The sequence below is a fragment of the Sapajus apella genome, unplaced genomic scaffold (genome assembly GCF_009761245.1).
Source record: "Sapajus apella isolate SASKATOON/1434 unplaced genomic scaffold, GSC_monkey_1.0 scaffold2, whole genome shotgun sequence".
In the NCBI taxonomy this organism is placed as follows: domain Eukaryota; kingdom Metazoa; phylum Chordata; class Mammalia; order Primates; family Cebidae; genus Sapajus; species Sapajus apella.
The window spans coordinates 20,063,293-20,081,709 of NW_022436942.1; the positions used below are offsets into that span (position 1 = coordinate 20,063,293).

Below are 18,417 nucleotides of genomic sequence, written 5' to 3' on the forward strand. Positions count from 1 at the left end.
CAGAGGACACATAGGCTGTTATCCCTATCAAGGCCCCAGGGTGGAGCTTGCTGTGGTCTAGCAGCTGAGACTTTGAGCTCAGAATTTCCACTGCAGCTGGCAACAGCTGGGTCACTGCTGCTGCTTCCTTGAAGGAGCCCTTCCGAGAACCAGGAGTTCCAGTCCTAGACTCCACGCCTCTCCTTCCCACATACCAGACTTTAGGGATCCAGCAATATTTACTTCCTCTACAACCCAGGGAGAGACAACTGGGAGAAAGGGAGGAAGTCCTTCTACGCATGAGAAACATCCTTCCTAGAAAGGCTTAACTCCCTGCTCACAGCGGACAGAGGGCTCTGCCCACCTGCTCTTCTCAGCCTCCTCCTCCTCAGGACTCCTCTGGCACCTCTTTCATCCCTGCCTCTCCACGGTCCCTTTTTGGGCCCCTTCAATCCTACATGCTGCCCTTGACTATTCTTATCCTTCAGACACAGCAAAAGATAAGGCAACTGTTCAGAGCGGCAAAATACAAGTCCCTCTGTATCTGTGGGCGTCCCACTTGTGGATTCAACCAGCCATTGGATTGAAAATATACAGGAAAAAAATAGCCCAAAACACTGTTGGGTGCTATGCTTAGTACCAAGGTGATGAAATAATCTGTATACACCAAATACCTGAATCCCGAGTTTACCTATATAACAAACCTTCATATGCACCCTTTAACCCAAAATAAAAGTTAAAATATTAAAAAAAAGGATGGTTGCGGCCAGGCACAGTGGCTCAAGTCTATAATCCTAACACTTTGGGAGGCCAAGGCGGGAGGATCACGAGGTCAAGAGATCGAGACCATCTTGGCCAACATGGTGAAACCCCGTCTCTACTATAAATACAAAAAAATTATCTGGGCATGGTGGCGTGTGCCTGTAGTCCCAGCTACCCAGGAAGCTGAGGCAGGAGAATTGCTTGAATCTGGGAGGCGGAGGTTGCAGTGAGTCGAGATCGCGCCACTGCACTCCAGCCTGGTGCCTGGCGACAGAGCAAGAATTTGTCTCAAAAAAAAAAAAAAAAAAAAAAGGATGGTTGCATCTTTACTGAACATATACAGACTTTTTTTCTTGTCATTCCCTAAACAATATAGTGTAGCATTTATTTACATGGCATTTGTATTGTATTAGGTATTATAAGTAATGTAGAGATAATTTTAAAGTATATGGGAGCATGTGCGTAGGTTATATGTAAATACTACACCATTTAATTTTATTATTATTATTTTTTGAGACAGAGTCTCACTTTGTCACCCAGGCTGGAGTATAGTGGCATGATCTTGGCTCACTGCAACTTCCACTTTCCAGGTTGAAGCGATTCTTCTGCCTCAACCTCCCGAGTACCTGGGACTATAGGTGCCCACCACCACACCTGGCTAATTTTTGTAGTTTTAGTAGAGATGGGGTTTCACCATGTTGGCCAGGCTGGTCTCGAACTCTCGAACTCAGGTGATCTGCCTGCCTTGGCCTCCCAAAGTGCTGGGATAACAGGTGTGAGCCACCGTGCCCAGCCACTACACTGTTTTGTATAAGGGACTTCAGGCCAGGCACAGTGGCTCATGCCTGCAATCCCGGCTTTTGGGGAGGCTGAGGTGGGAGGACTAATGATTGAACCCATTAGTCTGAGACCAGCCTGGGTAACATGATGAAACCTCATCTCTTAAAAAAATGCAAAAAATTAGCCAAACATGGTGGCATGTACCTGTAGTTCTAGCTACTCAGGAGGCTGAGGTGGGAAGGTCACTTGAACCCTGGAGGCTACAGTTAGCTGTGATTATGCCACTGCACTCCAGCCTTGGTGACAGAACAAGATCCTGTCTCAAAAAAAAAGAAAAAAAAGGGTGGGCTAGGTGCAGTGGCTCACACCTGTACTCCCAACACTTTGGGAGGCTAGGCGGGCAGATCTCCCGAGGTCAGGAGTTTGAGACTAGCCTGGCCAATATGGTGACACCCTATCTCCACTAAAAATACAAAAATTAGCTGGGTGTGGTGGTGGGTGCCTGTAGTCACAGCTACTTGGGAAGCTGAGGCAGGAGAATCGCTTGAACCTGGGAGGTTGCAGTGAGCCAAGATCACACCACTGCACTCCAGCCTGGGTAATAGAGCGAGACTCCATCTTAAAAAAAAAACAAACAAAAAAAGGGTGGGGACATGAGCACTGGTGAATTTTGGTATCCATACAGGGGGACAGAGGAGGTCCTGGCACAAATCCCCCACAGATACTGAGGGACGAATATATGGTATAGTCTAATTAAGATTCTTCTTTGGCTGGGCACGGTGGCTCATGCCTGTAATCCCAGCACTTTGGGAGGCCAAGGTGGACACATCATCTGAGGTCAGGAATTTGAGACCAGCCTGGCCAACACGGTAAAACCCATCTCTACTAAAAACACAAAAATTAGTCAGGTGTGGTGGTATGTGCCTGTCATCTCAGCTACTTGGGAGGTTGAGACACAGTCTTAAAAAAAAAAATTCTGCTCTGTCTTCTGGTGTGAGAGAATTTTTGTAGCATATTATATTTAGTACAAGAAACAAAATATAGAAATTGAGGACCTAGATTGATATGATACTCTTTCCCTCCCTCATAAAGCAACATTTATGCCAATTCTCACCTCTCAAAAATTACTAGTCCAAGACAGTCCCCTCAGTTCCACTTATATACCTTTCTAGCAAGGTAAGCTGAGATAACGGACTAGTTTTTAAAATTAAGAAAAAAATTTTTTTTTTTTTACTATATTTTTTATAAAGACAAGGTCGTACTATGTTGCCCAGCCTAGTTTTGAACTCCTGAGCTCAAGTGATCCTCCTGCCTTGGCCTCCCAAGGTGCTAGGATTACAGGTGTGTGCCACCATGCCCAGCCCAAGGACCAGTTTTATATTCTACTCCAGACTTTATTTTTTATTGGTTTTTATTTTTTGAGCTGGACATCTGTGCACTCTTGCCGTTTTTCCAGCATTCTAATTGGGCAATTCCATGGTTCAAATCTGCTAAAAAGAATTCCAAAGGATCTTTATGGAGTAGATCCAGAGTGATCGCTTCTATCTCCACCTTCTTTGTCTGCTAATTTGAGGTCTCCATTCACCAGTAATATCTCCAGCAGCAGAAAGTCTCCGAAGAGCATGATTCGATCAGCAAGTCCCACTTTCTTCCGTGCCCACTGCCAGCTCTCTCATGCCTTCTAATTAACATCTATAGAGATTTCGGACATTCCTATTCAAGGTGTAAGGACAGGAGTCTTTCCACTAAGATCATCAGGTTGGGGGCAGTGCTGGAAATAAAGCTAGATATTTAGGCTTTAAAGGCCAGTCCGACCCTGGCTTTCCTTAAAGAAACCCATAAAGGCTTTATCATATATATCAGTAGCAGGTAGAATTTTTTAAGAGAGAGGCTGCTGAGAAAGTTTGTGTCTATGGAGTAGAAACAAAATGCCACTGCATTTTAGGATAAGTGAGTTGGCAAGGCCAGGAGAGGTGGCATGCGTCTGTAATCCCAGCTACTGAGACAGGAGGATCACTTAAGCCCAGGAGTTCATGACCAGCCTGGACAATATAACGAGGCCCTGTCTCAAAACCATATCTATACTGTCCCTGGAAGCCTATCCACATGTACTCCAACTTACGGCTGACACAGCTTGACAAGATCTTGGTCAGTAGTGCCTGGTTGCAATCCTCGGATGTATAGGTTGGTTTTGCTCAGCTGGTCGTTTCCATTGCTTCCACTGCTGCTGTTAGGGGTACTGTTGCTTGGGCTAGGTGGTGCCATCTGCTGAGCCAATGACACATATGGCTGCAGGGAGACATGAGGAAGAGGTAGAAGGATTATCATTTACATGTTGGAGAGTGAGGAAGATCCTGGCCTTCTTGAAAAAAATGATTCCAAACTATATATAATCACAAATGTACACCCACTTGGATACACATAGTTTGTTCCTTAGCTCCATATTTTAGTAGAGAAGAAGAAATCTAATACAGTACAACATTCTAAGACAGCCCAAAGACTCAAAATCCCATTGTAGCTTTTAATACATCCTTTATATTTCCTATTCCTTTCTCCTTCTTTTGCCAGCACTTAGACTAGGATTTCCCAGATAACAGTCTATAGGCTGGGCGTGGTGGCTCACACATGTAATCCTAGCACTTTAGGAGGCTGAGGCGAGTTGATCACTTGAGGTAAAGAGTTCAAAACCAGCCTTGCCAACATAGTGAAATCCTGTCTTTACTAAAAATACAAAAAAAGTAGTCAGATGTAGTGTTGGCTGCCTGTAATCCCAGTTACTCAGGTGGCTGAGGCAGGAGAATTGCTTAAACCCGGGAGGCAGAGGTTGCAGTGGGCCAAGATCATGCCACTGCACTCCAGCCTTGGTGACAGAGTGAGACTCCATCTCAAAAAAATCCAAAAAAAAACCAAAAATGAATAAACCCAAAAACATTCTGTGTACCAAAGGAATATGTTTTATTCTTCTGTGATAAAAATGATACGTCAATTGATGTAGTCAATAAGTGAAGAGCAGTGCATGGGGCATGGGCATTTTTTAAAACAATATTCAGGCCAGGCCTGATGGCTCACACTTATAATCTCAACACTTTGGAAGGCTGAGGTGGGTGGATCACCTGAGGTCAGGAGTTCGTGTCCAGCCTGATCGACATGGTGAAACCCTGTCTCTACTAAATACAAAAAATTAGCCAGGCATGGTGGCGCACGCCTGTAATCTCAGATACTCATGAGGCAGAGGCAGGAGAATCACTTGAACCTGGGAGGCAGATTGCAGTGAGCCAAGATTGTGCCATTGCCCTCCAGCCTGGGCAACAAGAATGAAACTCCGTCTCAAAAAAAAAAAGCAACTTTCAGATGACAGAATAAAATAAGGCAAATAAGGCTTACCATCATACTACCAGTGCTGGAGATGGAAGTACTTACTTTTTTAAAAAGAGACAGTGTCTTGCTCTGTTGCCCAGGCTGGAGTACAATGGTGCAATTATGGTTCACTGCACCCTCAACTTTCTCGGCCTAAGTGATCCTTCCACCTCAGCCTCCTGAGTAGCTGGGATTACAGGCATGCACTACAAATGCCTGGCTAATTTTATTTTCATTTTTTGTAGAGATAGAGTCTCCCTATACAGCCCAGCAATCCTCCTGCCTCAGCCTTCCAAAGTGAGATTACAGGCCTGAGCCACAGCACCCAGCCAAAAAGTTGGCAAAAGACATAAACAGACACTTTTCAAAAGAAGAAATACATGTGGCCAACAATCATATGAAAAAAAGCTCAACATCACTGAACATTAGAGAAATGCAACTCAAAACCCCAATGAGATACCATCTCATACCAGTCAGAATGGCTAGTATTAAAAAAAAAAAACAGATGCTGGTGAGGTTATGAGGCTATGGAGAAAAGGGAACACTTATACACTGCTGGTGGGAGTGTAAATTAGTTCAACCATTGTGGAAGACAATGTAGTGATTCCTCAAAGACCTAAAAACAGAAATTTCATTTAAACCAGCAATCCCATTGCTGGATATATACTCAAACGAATAGAAATCATTCTATCATAAAGACACAAGCACATGTATGGTCGCTGCAGCACTATTCACAATAGCAAAGACATGAAATCAATCTAAATGCCCATCAATGGTGGACTGGATAAAGAAAATGTTGTACATATACAAATGGAATACTATGCAGTCATAAAAAAAGAACAAGATCCCATCATCTGCAGAAACATGGTTTGAGCTGGAGGCCATTATCCTTAGCAAACTAACATAAGAACAGAAAACCAGATACCGCATGTTCTCACTTGTAAATGGGAACTAAACGATGAGAACACATAGTTACATTAAGGGGAACAACACACACTGGGGTCTGTCCGAGGGTGGAGGGTGAGAGGAGAGAGAAAACAAGAAAAATACCTAGTGGGTTACCAGGTTTAATACCGGAGTGACAAAATAATTTGCAAAACAAACCCCCATGAGACAAGATTACCTACTTAACAAACCTGCACATGTACCCATAAACTTAAAAGTTAAATAAATTTTAAAAAAGAATCATTTAAAAATTTCTGATTACTAGCTCTGCAATAATAATAATAATATACTGGTTCAGGCACAGTGGCTCACACCTGTAATCCCAGCACTTTGGGAGGCCAAGGCAGGTGGATCCCTGAGGTCAGGAGTTCAAGACCAGCTTGGCCAACATGGTGAAATCCTGTCTCTACTAAAAGTACAAAAATTAGCCAGGTGTGGTGGCGGGCACCTGTAATCCCAGCTGCTCAGGAGGCTGAGGCTGGAGAATTGCTTGAACCCTGGAGGCAGAGGTTGCAGTGAGTCAAGGCTGCAGTGAGCGGAGGTCACGCCACTGCACTCCAGCCTGGGCAACAAGAGTGAAACTCTGTCTCAAAAAAAAAAAAAAAAAAAAAAAAATTAGCTGAGCATGGTAGCATGTGCCTGTAGTCTCAGGTACTTGGAAGGCTAAGGTAGGAGGACTGCTTAAGCCCAGGAGGTTGAGGCTGCAGTGAGATACGATCATGTCATTGTACTACAGCCTGGGCGACAGAGTAAGACTCTGTCCCAAAAAATATATATATTGGTGGGTCTATTCCCCCTCCACTATCACTACTATCATATGATTTGCACCATCTGACTTAAAATACAGTCAATGGATAGAGAAAATGTGGTACATATACACCATGGAATACTATCCAGCCATAAAAAGAATGAGATCATGTCTTTTGCAGGAACATGAATGGAGCTAGAGGCCATTATCCTCAGCAAACAAATGCAGAAACAGAAAATCAAATACTGTATATTTTCACTTATAAGTGGGAGCTAAATAATGAGAATCTATGAGCACAAAGAGGGGAACAATAGACACTGGGGTCTGCTTGAGAAAGGAAGGTAAGAGGAAGAAGAGGAACAGGAAAAATACTATCAAGTACTATGCTTAGTACCTGGGTGATGAAATAATCTGTATACAAAACCCCCGTGACACGAAGTTACCTCTATAAAAAAAACCTGCACATACCCCTGAACCTAAAATAAAAGTTCTTTAGAAAGGTCTTTATATAGCAAATCAACATGTCTTTTTGCTTAAGCAATCAGTGCTAAATAGAATATATGGTGAACATTACTCCAATTTGACTTTCTATTTATTGGGAATAAATACTGTCCACAACTGCAATGTGTTATTTATAGAGAAATACTTGTAAAAAGCAGCCTAGAACTTTCACTCTAATCTTGTTATTTTAAAAAGTCATGAAGGTTGTGATAAATATATATTTGATAAAAATAAAATATAGTCAAGAAGACCTATGGCCGGGTGCAGTGGCTCACACCTGGAATCCCAGCACTTTGGAAGACCGAGGTGGGTGGATCACTTGAGGTCAAGAGTTCAAGACCAGCCTGGTTAACATGGTGAAACCTTGTCTCTATGGAAAATACAAACATTAGTCAGGCGTAGTGGCGCATGCCTGTAATCCCAGCTACTCAGGAGGCTGTGGCAGGAGGATTGCTTAAACCTGGGAGGTGGAGGTTGCAGTGAGACGAGATTGTGTCACTACACTCCAGCTTGGGCTACAGAGGGAGACTCGGTCTCAAAAGAAAAGAAAAGAAAAGAAAAAAGAAAAGAAATGTCTGCTTTTGTGCATCAACAACAAAAAAAGAAAAAGAAAAAAAAGATTGTGACCTAAATTCTTTTTTTTTTTTTTTTTTTTTTTTGATTGAGTCTTGCTCTATAGCCCAGGCTGGAATGCAGTGGTGGGATCTCGGTGCACTGCAACCTCTACCTCCCAGGTCCCAGTTCCAGCAATTCTCCTACCTCAGCCTCCCAAGTAGCTGAGATTACAGGCACAAGCCACCATGCCCAGCTAAAAAAATTTTTTTTTGTTCTTTTTAGTAGAGACAGGGTTTCACCATATTGGCCAGTCTGGACTTGAACCCCTGACCTTGTGATCCGCCTGCCTCTGCCTTCCAAAGTGCTGGGATTACAGGTGTGAGCCACCGAACCCAGCCATGACCTAAATTCTTAATTGCAGCTCCTGAATTTAGAATAAGGAGTCACTGCTGGAGATCATTAAATAAGATAGGTCCTTCTTTATCTCTAAGGAGTTGCTATTATTGATCCTTAACTGAGAAAACTAAGCTGCTTCTCTGAATATGAGACTGTAGTCTGTCGGTGATGAGGGTGATGATGATGATAGCCATGATGTCAACAGTAACAATGACAATAAAAGCGACTCTCAGCTGGTGCAGTAGCTCAAACGTGTAATCCTATCTAGCTCCAGCCTGTAATCCCACCTGCTCAGGAGGTTGAGGTGGGAGGTTGGCTTGAGGCCAGGAGTTAAAGACTAGACTGAGCAACACAGTGAGACCCTATCTCTTAAAAAAAGAAAAAGAAGCCAGGCATGGTGGCTCACGCCTGTAATCCTGGCACTTCAGGAGGCTGAGGCAGGCAGATCCCTTAAGCCCAGGAGTTCGAAACCAACCTGGGCAACCTGGTGAAACCTTGCATCTACAAAAATTAGGTGAGCATAGTGGCACACACCTGTAGTCCCAGCTATGTGCAAGGCTGAAGTGGGAGGATCACTTGAGCCTGGAAGGCAAAGGTTGCCGTAAGCCAAGATCACACCACTGCACTCCAGCCTAGGTGACAGAGTAAGACTCTGTATCCAGGAAAAAAAAAAAAGAAAAGAAAGGGAAGGAAGAAAGGAAGAGAGGGAGGGAAGGAAGGGAAAAAAAAAGTAACTCTAGTAGCACCATACTATGTGCCAAGCACTGCAGATGAGGAGACCACCTGCCTCAGTTGGTGTTCATCTATTCCCCCTTTTCAATGTGAGATAATGTTTCTTTTTTTTTTTTTTTTTTTGAGACGGAGTTTTGCTCTTGTTACCCAGGCTGGAGTGCAATGGCGCAATCTCGGCTCACTGCAACCTCCGCCTCCTGGGTTCAGGCAATTCTCCTGCCTCAACCTCCTGAGTAGCTGGGATTACAGGCACACGCCACCATGCCCAGCTAATGTTTTTTGTATATTTAGTAGAGACGGGGTTTCACCATGTTGACCAGGATGGTCTCGATCTCTTGACCTCGTGATCCACCCGCCCCAGCCTCCCAAAGTGCTGGGATTACAGGCTTGAGCCACCGGTGAGATAATGTTTCTAAAAGAAAGTATCAACGATGCCAGGACTGTCCAAACAAGAATACAAAGGTTACTGGGGAAATAAATAAATTGAAAAGAGGCGGCTGGGCACAGTGGCTCACACCTGGAATCCCAGCACTTTGGGAGGCCAGGGCGAGTGGATCACCTGAGGATTTCAAGACCAGCCTGACCAACACGGAGAAACTCCATCTCTACTAAAAAATACAAAATTAACCAGGTGTGGTGGTGCATGCCTGCAATCCCAGCTACTCCAGAGGCCGAGGCAGGAAAATTGCTTGAACCTAGAAGGTGAAGGTTGTGGTGAGCTGAGAACCCATCATTGAACTCTAGCCTGGGAAATAAAAGCGAAACTCTATCTCAAAAAAAAAAAAAAAAAAAAAAAAATAGAAAATAGAAAAGAGGCTGTTGGTCTGCTACCACGGTTACCATCTTGGTTTTAATACTAAGGTTTTAGATATAGTTTAAAAATATGACTTAGTCAATAATGAACTTACTACAAGGCCTTAAAAAATTCCTAGAAAAGAAGATATGGCTCAGAAGAAAACAACTTTTTTTTTGAGCATCTGAAATCCTTTATTAGAACATCATTGCCGTTTGCCAAACAGAAGACACAGACGGCAGACAAACAGTGAAAACAGAGCCCAGTGACCAGAGCTGGCCCCTTGGCTAGGGATCCTCCCCTACTACCTGGTGGATCAGTCTAGCAACTGTCCCTCCCCAGACCCCCAGGCCTTTGGCATAATGCCGATGGGGGGCTGCAGACAGTGAAGCCCCTTGACTCGACGCAGAGACTTGAATGGGTGTTGGAGAGTGGGGACAGTGGAGAGGCCAGAAGAGGCTGGGCAGAGCAGCACAAGTGGAGGAAGCCAGGAGCAGGGGAGATGGTATCTATCTGGAGAACAACTTTTATCTCTTGCTATTCTCATGCACCTTCTGAAATTGTGCATAGGTTTGACACCAAAGAAAAATGGTAGAAAAATATTCACTTTAAGGGTAAGAGAATCTGGGTAGGGGGGGAAGGTTAAGAAAGACCCTAAGTAAAGCTTATCTGGCTTCCTAAAACTATTTGCAGACAAAGACCCTGTAAACTAATCATATGTGTACCTATACTATGTAAGAGAGAAAGGGGTAATACATATGAGCATTCAGGGAATTGACATATTCTTACTGGAGAAGGGAAGAATAAAAAGAAGCTATGGTTTCTCCAGCGCCCTACAATAGATTCTCTCTTTATGTTTCTCAGCTGAGGAATTTCTAATTCTTTAACAAGAGAGCCTCATAAATTCTTTTATATCCAAATTGATGGAGAGATGAAGGCTAGGACAGGCAATGGCTTACTATAGAGCAAAAAGCCTAAAGAATTTACCTCTTGATCAGAAGGAACAAGTCCCACACTGTTTTTGCTGACTGTAAGCTCCATAAAGGCAGAAAATTGTCTGAGTTGTCCATCTTTGAATCTATAGTGACTAGCACATGGTAGACATTAAATATTTATTGATGAATAATATCATCAGTTAATATTATCAGCTAATATCATCATCATGAATGAGCTGACTTCTCAGCTCTGTTCAATCACTGATAAAGTGAACTACCAGGGGAGCAGTTTTATCTCTATACTTCTTTCATGTTATTTTGGCCTCAAATATAGTTCAGAATGTGGTTGGTATCAGTTCTCAGCAGCTGCTTAAAAGCTAAAAGACAGGCCAGGCACGATGGTTCACACCCGTAATCCCAGCACTTTGGGAGGCTGAGGCGGGTGGATCACCTGAGGTCAGGAGTTCAAGACCAGCCTAACCAACATTGGGAAACCCCATCTTACTAAAAATACAAAAATTAGTTGGGTGTGGTGGCACATGCTTGTAATCCCAGCTACTCAGTAGGCTAAGGCAGGAGAATCGGTTGAACTCAGGCGGCGGAGGTTGCAGTGAGCTGAGATCATATCACTACACTCTAGCCTGGGCGACATAGTGAGACTTCATCTCAAAACAACAACAAAAAAAAGCAAAGTAATGTTTAGTATTGTAATCATTACAGTGATGTACTTTTGCACTAAGCACTTAAGATCCTATGATCCCCAGAGATTTTTATAGGGTATTTTACAGCATAATTCTCTATCCTTTATTTATTATTATCATTGTTATTATTTTTCAGAGACAGGGTCTTGCTATGTTGCTCAGGCTGGTCTTGAACTCCTGGGCTCAAGCAATCCACCAGCCTTGGCCTCCCAAAATGCTGGGATTACAGGCCTGAATGAGCCACTGTGACCACCCTATCTATTCTTTAAATACCACACCATCAATTTAGAGGGAATTGAGGTCTTTCTCACTCCCTCTCTTTCTTCCTTTTTTTTTTTTTTTTAAGACACAGACTCTAGCTCTGTCTTCCAGGCTGGAGTGGTGTGGCATGATTATGCTCACTGTAACCTCAGACTCCTGGGCTCAAGTAATCCTCCTACGTCAGCGAATAGCTAGGACTACAGGCACACAGCACCACACATGGCTAATTTTAAAGAACATTTTTGGCTGGGCACGGTGGCTTACGCCTGTAATCCCAACACTTTGGGAGATCAAGGTGGGTGGATCATGAGGTTAAAGAGATTGAGACCACCCTGGCCAGTATGGTGACACCCCATCTCTACTAAAAATACAAAATTTAGCTGGGTGTGGTGGCGCATGCCTGTAATCCCAGCTACTCAGGAGGCTGAGACAGGAGAATCGCTTGAACCTGGGAGGTGGAGGTTGTACTGAGCTGAGATCGCACCACTGTGCTCCAGCCTGGCAACACAGTAAGACTCCATCTAAAAAAAAAAAAAAATTTTCTTTGGCTGGGTGTGGTGGCTCATGCCTGTAATCCAGCATTTTGGGAGGCAGAGTGAGAGGACTATTTGAGGCTAGAGTTTGAGACCAGCCTGGGTAACATGGCAAAATGCTCTCTCTACAAAAAATACAAAAATTAACTGGGCATGGTGGCACGTACCTGTAGTCCCAACTACTCTGGAGACTGAGGTGGGAGGATCACTGGAGCCCAGGAGGTGGAGGTTGCAGTGAGCTGAGATGGTGTCACTGCATTCCAGCCTGGGTGACAGAGTGAGACCTGGTCTCAAAAAAAAAACAACCCCAAAATTTGTAGAGGTGGGGTCTTGCTATGTTGCCCAGGCTGATCTCAAACTTCTGGCCTCAAATAATCCTCCCACTTCAGCTTCCCAAAGTGCTTGGATTACAGGTGTGAGCCACCATACCTGGCCAAGGTCTTCATAATATTATATCTTGAAGATCTCAGTCTCAGTCCTAGACAATTAAAGAAGAACAAAACAGAAGGATTTGCTATATAATCTTGACAAAAGTAACTTTCTGAGTGAGTCAGAGAGAGGTAGTCCTCAAATGTTCAGGGCCAGCTCACTGAGTAGGTATCCATGTACTTGGCTGCCTGCCTGAAATCCCTAAATCTTTTTTTAAGTGTTTATATTCTTTTACTTAGAAATTCCACTTGTAGGGATGCTTACATATGTGCACAAATATATATGTACAAGGATATTCATTGCATCATTCATTTATAAAAGACTGAAAAGGCATATGCTCATCAGTGAGAAAACTAGTTACATAAATTAAAGTGCATACATAAAAGGAGTACCATGTAAGCCATTAAAAATAATATTGCACATCTGGCCAGGTGCTATGGCTCACACCTGTAATCCCAGAACTTTGGGAGGCCAAGGTGGGCAGGTCACCTGAAGTCAGGAGTTCAAGACCAGCCCGACCAATATGGAAAAACCCTGTCTCTACTAAAAATACAAAATTAGCCAGACATGGTGGCACATGCCTGTAATCCCAGCTATGGGGGAGGCTGAGGCAGGAGAATCACTTGAGCCCAGGAGGTGGAGGTTGTGGAGAGCCAAGATGGCGCCATTGCACTCTAGCCTGGGCAACAAGAGCAAAACACCGTCTCAAAATAATAATAATAATAATATGGCGCATCTATGTATCTTTTCCTGGAAGGATACTAAAAAATACTATTAAATGAAAAAACTAAGCTGTTTAGTACCATTATTACCAATGTTAATATTATCATTTAATTTATTTAAAACATTTTAAGTTCTGGGATACATGTGGTTATATATAAAAACAGGTGCCATGACGGTTTGCTGCACCTATTAACCCATAACCTAGGTATTAAGGCCCACATGCATTGGCTATTATCTTGATGCTCTCCCCCACCTGGGCCTGTTGTTGTTCCTCTCCCAATGTCCATGTGTTCTTATTGTTGAGCTCCCATTTGTAAGCAAGAACATGCAATGTTTGGTTTTCTGTTTCTGTGTTAGTCAGCTGAGGATAATGGCTTCCAGCTCCATCCATGCTCCTGCAAAGGACATAATCTGCTTCCCTTTTATGGCCACATAGTATTCCATGGTATATATGTACCAGATTTTCTTTATCCAGTCTATCACTGGTGGGCATTTGGGTTGATTTCATGTCTTTGCTATTGTGAAGAGAAAGCTCTAAATCTTTAAATGTGCTTTCCACGAAGGCATCTCAAGTTCTCCTCAATCCTTGACAGCTGAGAGGGGAAACATCAAGCCTCTGCAGACAGATGACAGCTCAATATGGGTGAATTATCTATATCTGCAAAGGAAGAATTCTGCCCTTCATTCTAGTTTTAAAAGAATTCAGCTGGATGTGGTGGCTCACGCCTGTAATCCCAGCATTTTGGAAGGTCGAGGGGGAGGATCACTTGAGGTCAGGAGTTTGAGACCAGCCTGGCCAACATGGTGAAACCCTGTCTCTAACTAAAAATATAAAAATTAGCTGGGCGTGGTGGCATGCACCTACAGTCCCAGCTACTTGGGAGGCTGGGACAGGAGAATCATTTCAGCTGAGGAGGTGGAGGTTGCAATGAGCTGAGATTGTGTCACTGGACTCTAGCCTGGGTAACAGAGAAAGACTGTCTCAAAAAATAAATTAAAAGAATTATTTTATGAAAAAAAGACTCAATTCTTAAAAAGACTCTTGGTCAGGTGCAGTGGCTCAAACTTGTAATCCAAGCACTTTGGGTGGCAGAGGTGGGTGGAACGTTTGAGCCCAGGAGTTGGGGACCAGCCTGGGCAACATGGTGAAACTTTGCCTCTACTAAAAGAAATATGCAGGGCACAATGGCTCACATCGGTAATCCCAGCACTTTGGGAGGCCAAGGCAGGCGGATCACCTGAGGTCGGGAGTTTCTGCTGAAAGCTGATATAAGAGAGAAAGAAGGCCAGGTGCAGTGGCTCATGCCTGTAATCCCAGCACTTTGGGAGGCTAAGGTGGGTGGATCGCCTGAGGTCAGGAGTTCAAGACCAGCCTGGCCAATATGGTGAAACCCCATCTCTACTAAAAATACAAAAAAATTAGCTGGAAGTGGTGGTGGGCGCCTGTAATCCCAGCTATTTGGGAGGCTAAGGCAGGAGAATTGCTTGAACCTGGGAGGCAGAGGTTGCAGTGAGCCAAGGTTGTGGCATTGCTCTCCAGCCTGGGTGACAAGAGCAAAAGTCTGTCTCAAAACAAAACAAGACAAAATTTGCACTAATGGTCTAAGAATATGAAAGAAGACACAGTTAATTCCTGAGGGTGAGGCTCTTAAAGAAGACACTTGGGCCTTGAAAGGATAAGCAGAACAATATATATATATTTTTAATAGAGATAGGGACTCCTTATGTTGCCCAGTGTGGTCTCAAACTCCTGGACTCAAGCAATCCTCCTACTTTGGCCTCCCAAAGTGCTGAAATTATAGGCATGAATAATTACCTTTTTCTTTTAGATGGAGTTTCGCTCTCATTGCCCAGGCTTTAGTACAGTGTCACAGTCTCAGTTCACTGCAACCTCTGCCTCCTGGGTTCAAGCGATTCTCCTGCCTCAGCCTCCTGAGTAGCTGGGATTACAGGCACACACCACCATGCCCAGCTAATTTTTACAATATTTTTAGTAGAGACAGGGTTTCACCATGTTGGCCAGGCTGGTTTCGAACTCTTGCCCACAAGTGATCTGCCCACCGCGGCCTCCCAAAGTGCTGGGATTACAGGCATGAGCCACCTCACCTGGCCCAGAACAATAAACTTTTAATGGAAAGCCATCAAGGAAATGCAAATCAAAATCACAACCAGCTATCACTTCATACTTACTAGGATGGCTAAAATAAAAAAGATAACCAGTTCTGGTAAGGGTGTGAAGAAATTGGAACCCTCATATACCACTTATGGCATTGCAAAACGATGCAGCTGCTTTGGAGGACAGTTGGGCAGTTCCTCAAACGGTTAGAGCATAGAGTTACCATATGACCTAGCAACTCCACTGCTAGAGAATTGAAAACATGCCCACACAGGGCCAGGTGCGGTGGCTCACGCCTGTAATCCCAGCACTTTGGGAGGCTGAAGCAGTTGGATCATTTGAGGCCAGGAGTTTAAGACCAGCCTGACCAACATGGTGAAATTCTGTCTTTACTAAAAATACAAAAATTAGTCAGGTGTTGTGGTGCATGCCTGTGTGGGAAGTAGAAAAGTTCCTTTTTAAAGTTTCCTTTCCTGTTAAAGACTAAGTATGCTAATAACTTTGTTAAGCCCTATCCTATGTAGCTGTTGAACATGCCATGCTTACAGGCACGTGGTACATTCTATGTTCTTGTACTTTAACCAAAATGTCTGTGCTGGACATGCTCACAGGCATGTCCCAGCTCTCCATTGCTTTCACCTGTTTAGAAAAGTTTTAAGTTGTTAGCCAGTTGGGTTTTAGCTTAGATGTGAGGGCTGGCTCCAACCAACAGAGATCAGACACAGAAGGAAGGATGACCCCAAATGCGTAAGGAATAAATTTGTCTGTTTTCCTTTGTTCATTGTATTCTCATGGCACAATGGCTAGCGAGGGTACCCTTCCTGCAGTCCGTGAAGTAAAAATTGCATTGCTGAAAGATCCTTTGTCTCAGTGCTAATTTTCTTTGTAGCACCAAACATCTATTTCCAACACCTGTAATCCCAGCTATTCAGGAGGTTGAGGTACAAGAATCGCCTCAACCCAGGAGGCAGAGATTGCAGTGAGTCGAGATTATGCCACTGCACTCCAGCATGGGCAACAGAGTAAGACCCTGTCTCAAAAAAAGAGAGAGAGAAGAAAAGCATATGCTTACGTACAACCTGTACACAAATTTCACAGCAGCACTATTCATAATAGCCCAAAGTGGAAACAAGACAAATGTTTATCAACTGTTAACTGGATAAATAAAATGTGATATATTCATATGATGGAGTATTTATTCAGCCATAAAAGGGAAGGAAATACTGAATATGAATTAAATCTGAAACATTATACAAAGAGACAGAAGCCAATAACAAAGGACCACATGTTGAATGATTCCATCTATATAAAATGTCCAGAATAGGCCAATCTATAGAGACAGAAAGTAAGTTACTGACTACGTAGGGCAGTGGGAAAGGAGTAATGGGAGGATTAAGTGGTGATAGGTAAGTAGGCGGGATTTCCTTTTGGGGATAATGAAATGTTCTAAAATTGATTATGGTAATGGATGCAAAACTGCATATACTAACAGCCAATGAATTGTATATTTTAAGTGTATGATGTGCAAACTTCACATCATACACTCCTATGGTGTGTGAATTGTATCTCAACAGAGTTGTTATAAAAATGTGATGAGATGCATGTTTATAGCAGCACAATTTGCAATTGCAAGGATATGGAACCAACCTAAGTGCCCATTGACCAATAAGTGGATAAAGAGAATATGGTATATATACACCATGGAATACTACTCAGCCATAAAAAGGAACAAAATAATGTATTTTGCAGCAACTTGGATGGAGCTGCGGCCATCATTCTAAATGAAGTAACTCAGGAATGGAAAACCACATATTATATGTTCTTACCTATAAATGAGAGCCGAGATATGAGGATGCAAAGGCACAAGAGTGATATAATGGACTTCCGGGACTGCAGGGGAAGGCTGGAAAGGGTGTGAGGGATAAAAGACTATATACTGGGTATAGCGTAAACTGCTCAGGTGACAGGTGCACTAAAATCTCAGAGATCATCACTAAAGAACTTATCCAGGTAACCAAAAACCACATGTACTCTAAAAACTATTGCAATTAATATATGGTTTTGAAAAATGTGATGAGGTTGGGAGGCTGAGGTGGGCGGATCACGAGACCAGCCTGGCCAAGATGGTGAAACCCTGTCTCTACCAAAAAATACAAAAATTAGCCAGGCGTGATGGTAGGCACCTGTAATCCCAGCTACTCAGGAGGCTGAGGCAGAAAAATCGCTTGAACCCGGGAGGCGGAGGTTCCAGTGAGCCAAGATCATGCCACTGCACTCTAGCCTGAGTGACAGAGCAAGACTCCGTCTCAAAAACCTACAAAAAAAAAAAAAAGAAGTGATGAGGGCCAGGTGTGGTGACTCACGCCTATAATCCCAACACTTTCGTAGTCTGAGGCAGGTGGATTGCTTGAGCCCAAGAGTTCAAGACCATCTTGGGCAACATGGCAAAACCCTGTCTCTACCAAAAACATTTAAAAATTAGCTTGGCATGGCTGGGCGCGGTGGCTCACACCTGTAATCCCGGCACTTTGGGAGGCCGAGGCGGGTGGATCACGAGGTCAAGAGATCAAGACCATCCTGGTCAACGTGGTGAAACCCCATCTCTACTAAAAATACAAAAATTCAGCTGGGCATGGTGGCGTGTGCCTGTAATCCCAGCTACTCAGGAGGCTGAGGCAGGAGAATTGCCTGAACCCAGGAGGCGGAGGTTGTGGTGAGCCGAGATCGCACCATTGCACTCCAGCCTGGGTAACAAGAGCAAAACTCCATCTCAAAAAAAAAAAAAAAAAATTAGCTTGGCATGGTGGTAAGTGCCAGGAGTCCTAGCTACTCAGGAGGCTCAGGTGGGAAGATCATTGAGCCTGGGAAGTTGAGGCTGCAGTGAGCCGTGGTTCCTAGCCTGGGCAACAGAACAAGACCCCGTCTCAACAACAACAACAAAAACATGATGAGGATGGGTAGACAGAAGAAGACATTCCAACCACTGAAACTATCTTGAGATGTTAGGTTACCATGGGTTACCATGAACTAGCACAGAATTCAGCCTAGGTGTCATCATTCTACTTCATTTCCAGGTAGAAAAGTCAGTCACAAGATAAATATATTTTATTGAAGCTCAAATCATATAAGAGAAAGAAACAAGTATTTCCTGCAATTCCTCTTCCTAAAAAC

At 43.6% G+C, this 18,417-nt stretch overlaps 1 protein-coding gene across 9 annotated transcripts in view; it reads right to left on the bottom strand.

Moving 5' to 3' along the window:
- The window catches only part of RBMS2 (RNA binding motif single stranded interacting protein 2), a 148,350-nt gene that overhangs the window by 46,289 nt on the left and 83,644 nt on the right, over positions 1-18,417 (bottom strand). For all 9 annotated transcript variants that reach the window (XM_032290573.1, XM_032290594.1, XM_032290614.1 and 6 more), the window contains one exon: positions 3,644-3,810. In XM_032290573.1, the coding sequence (XP_032146464.1) occupies positions 3,644-3,810 (167 nt within the window). The remainder of the gene's footprint in view (positions 1-3,643; positions 3,811-18,417) is intronic.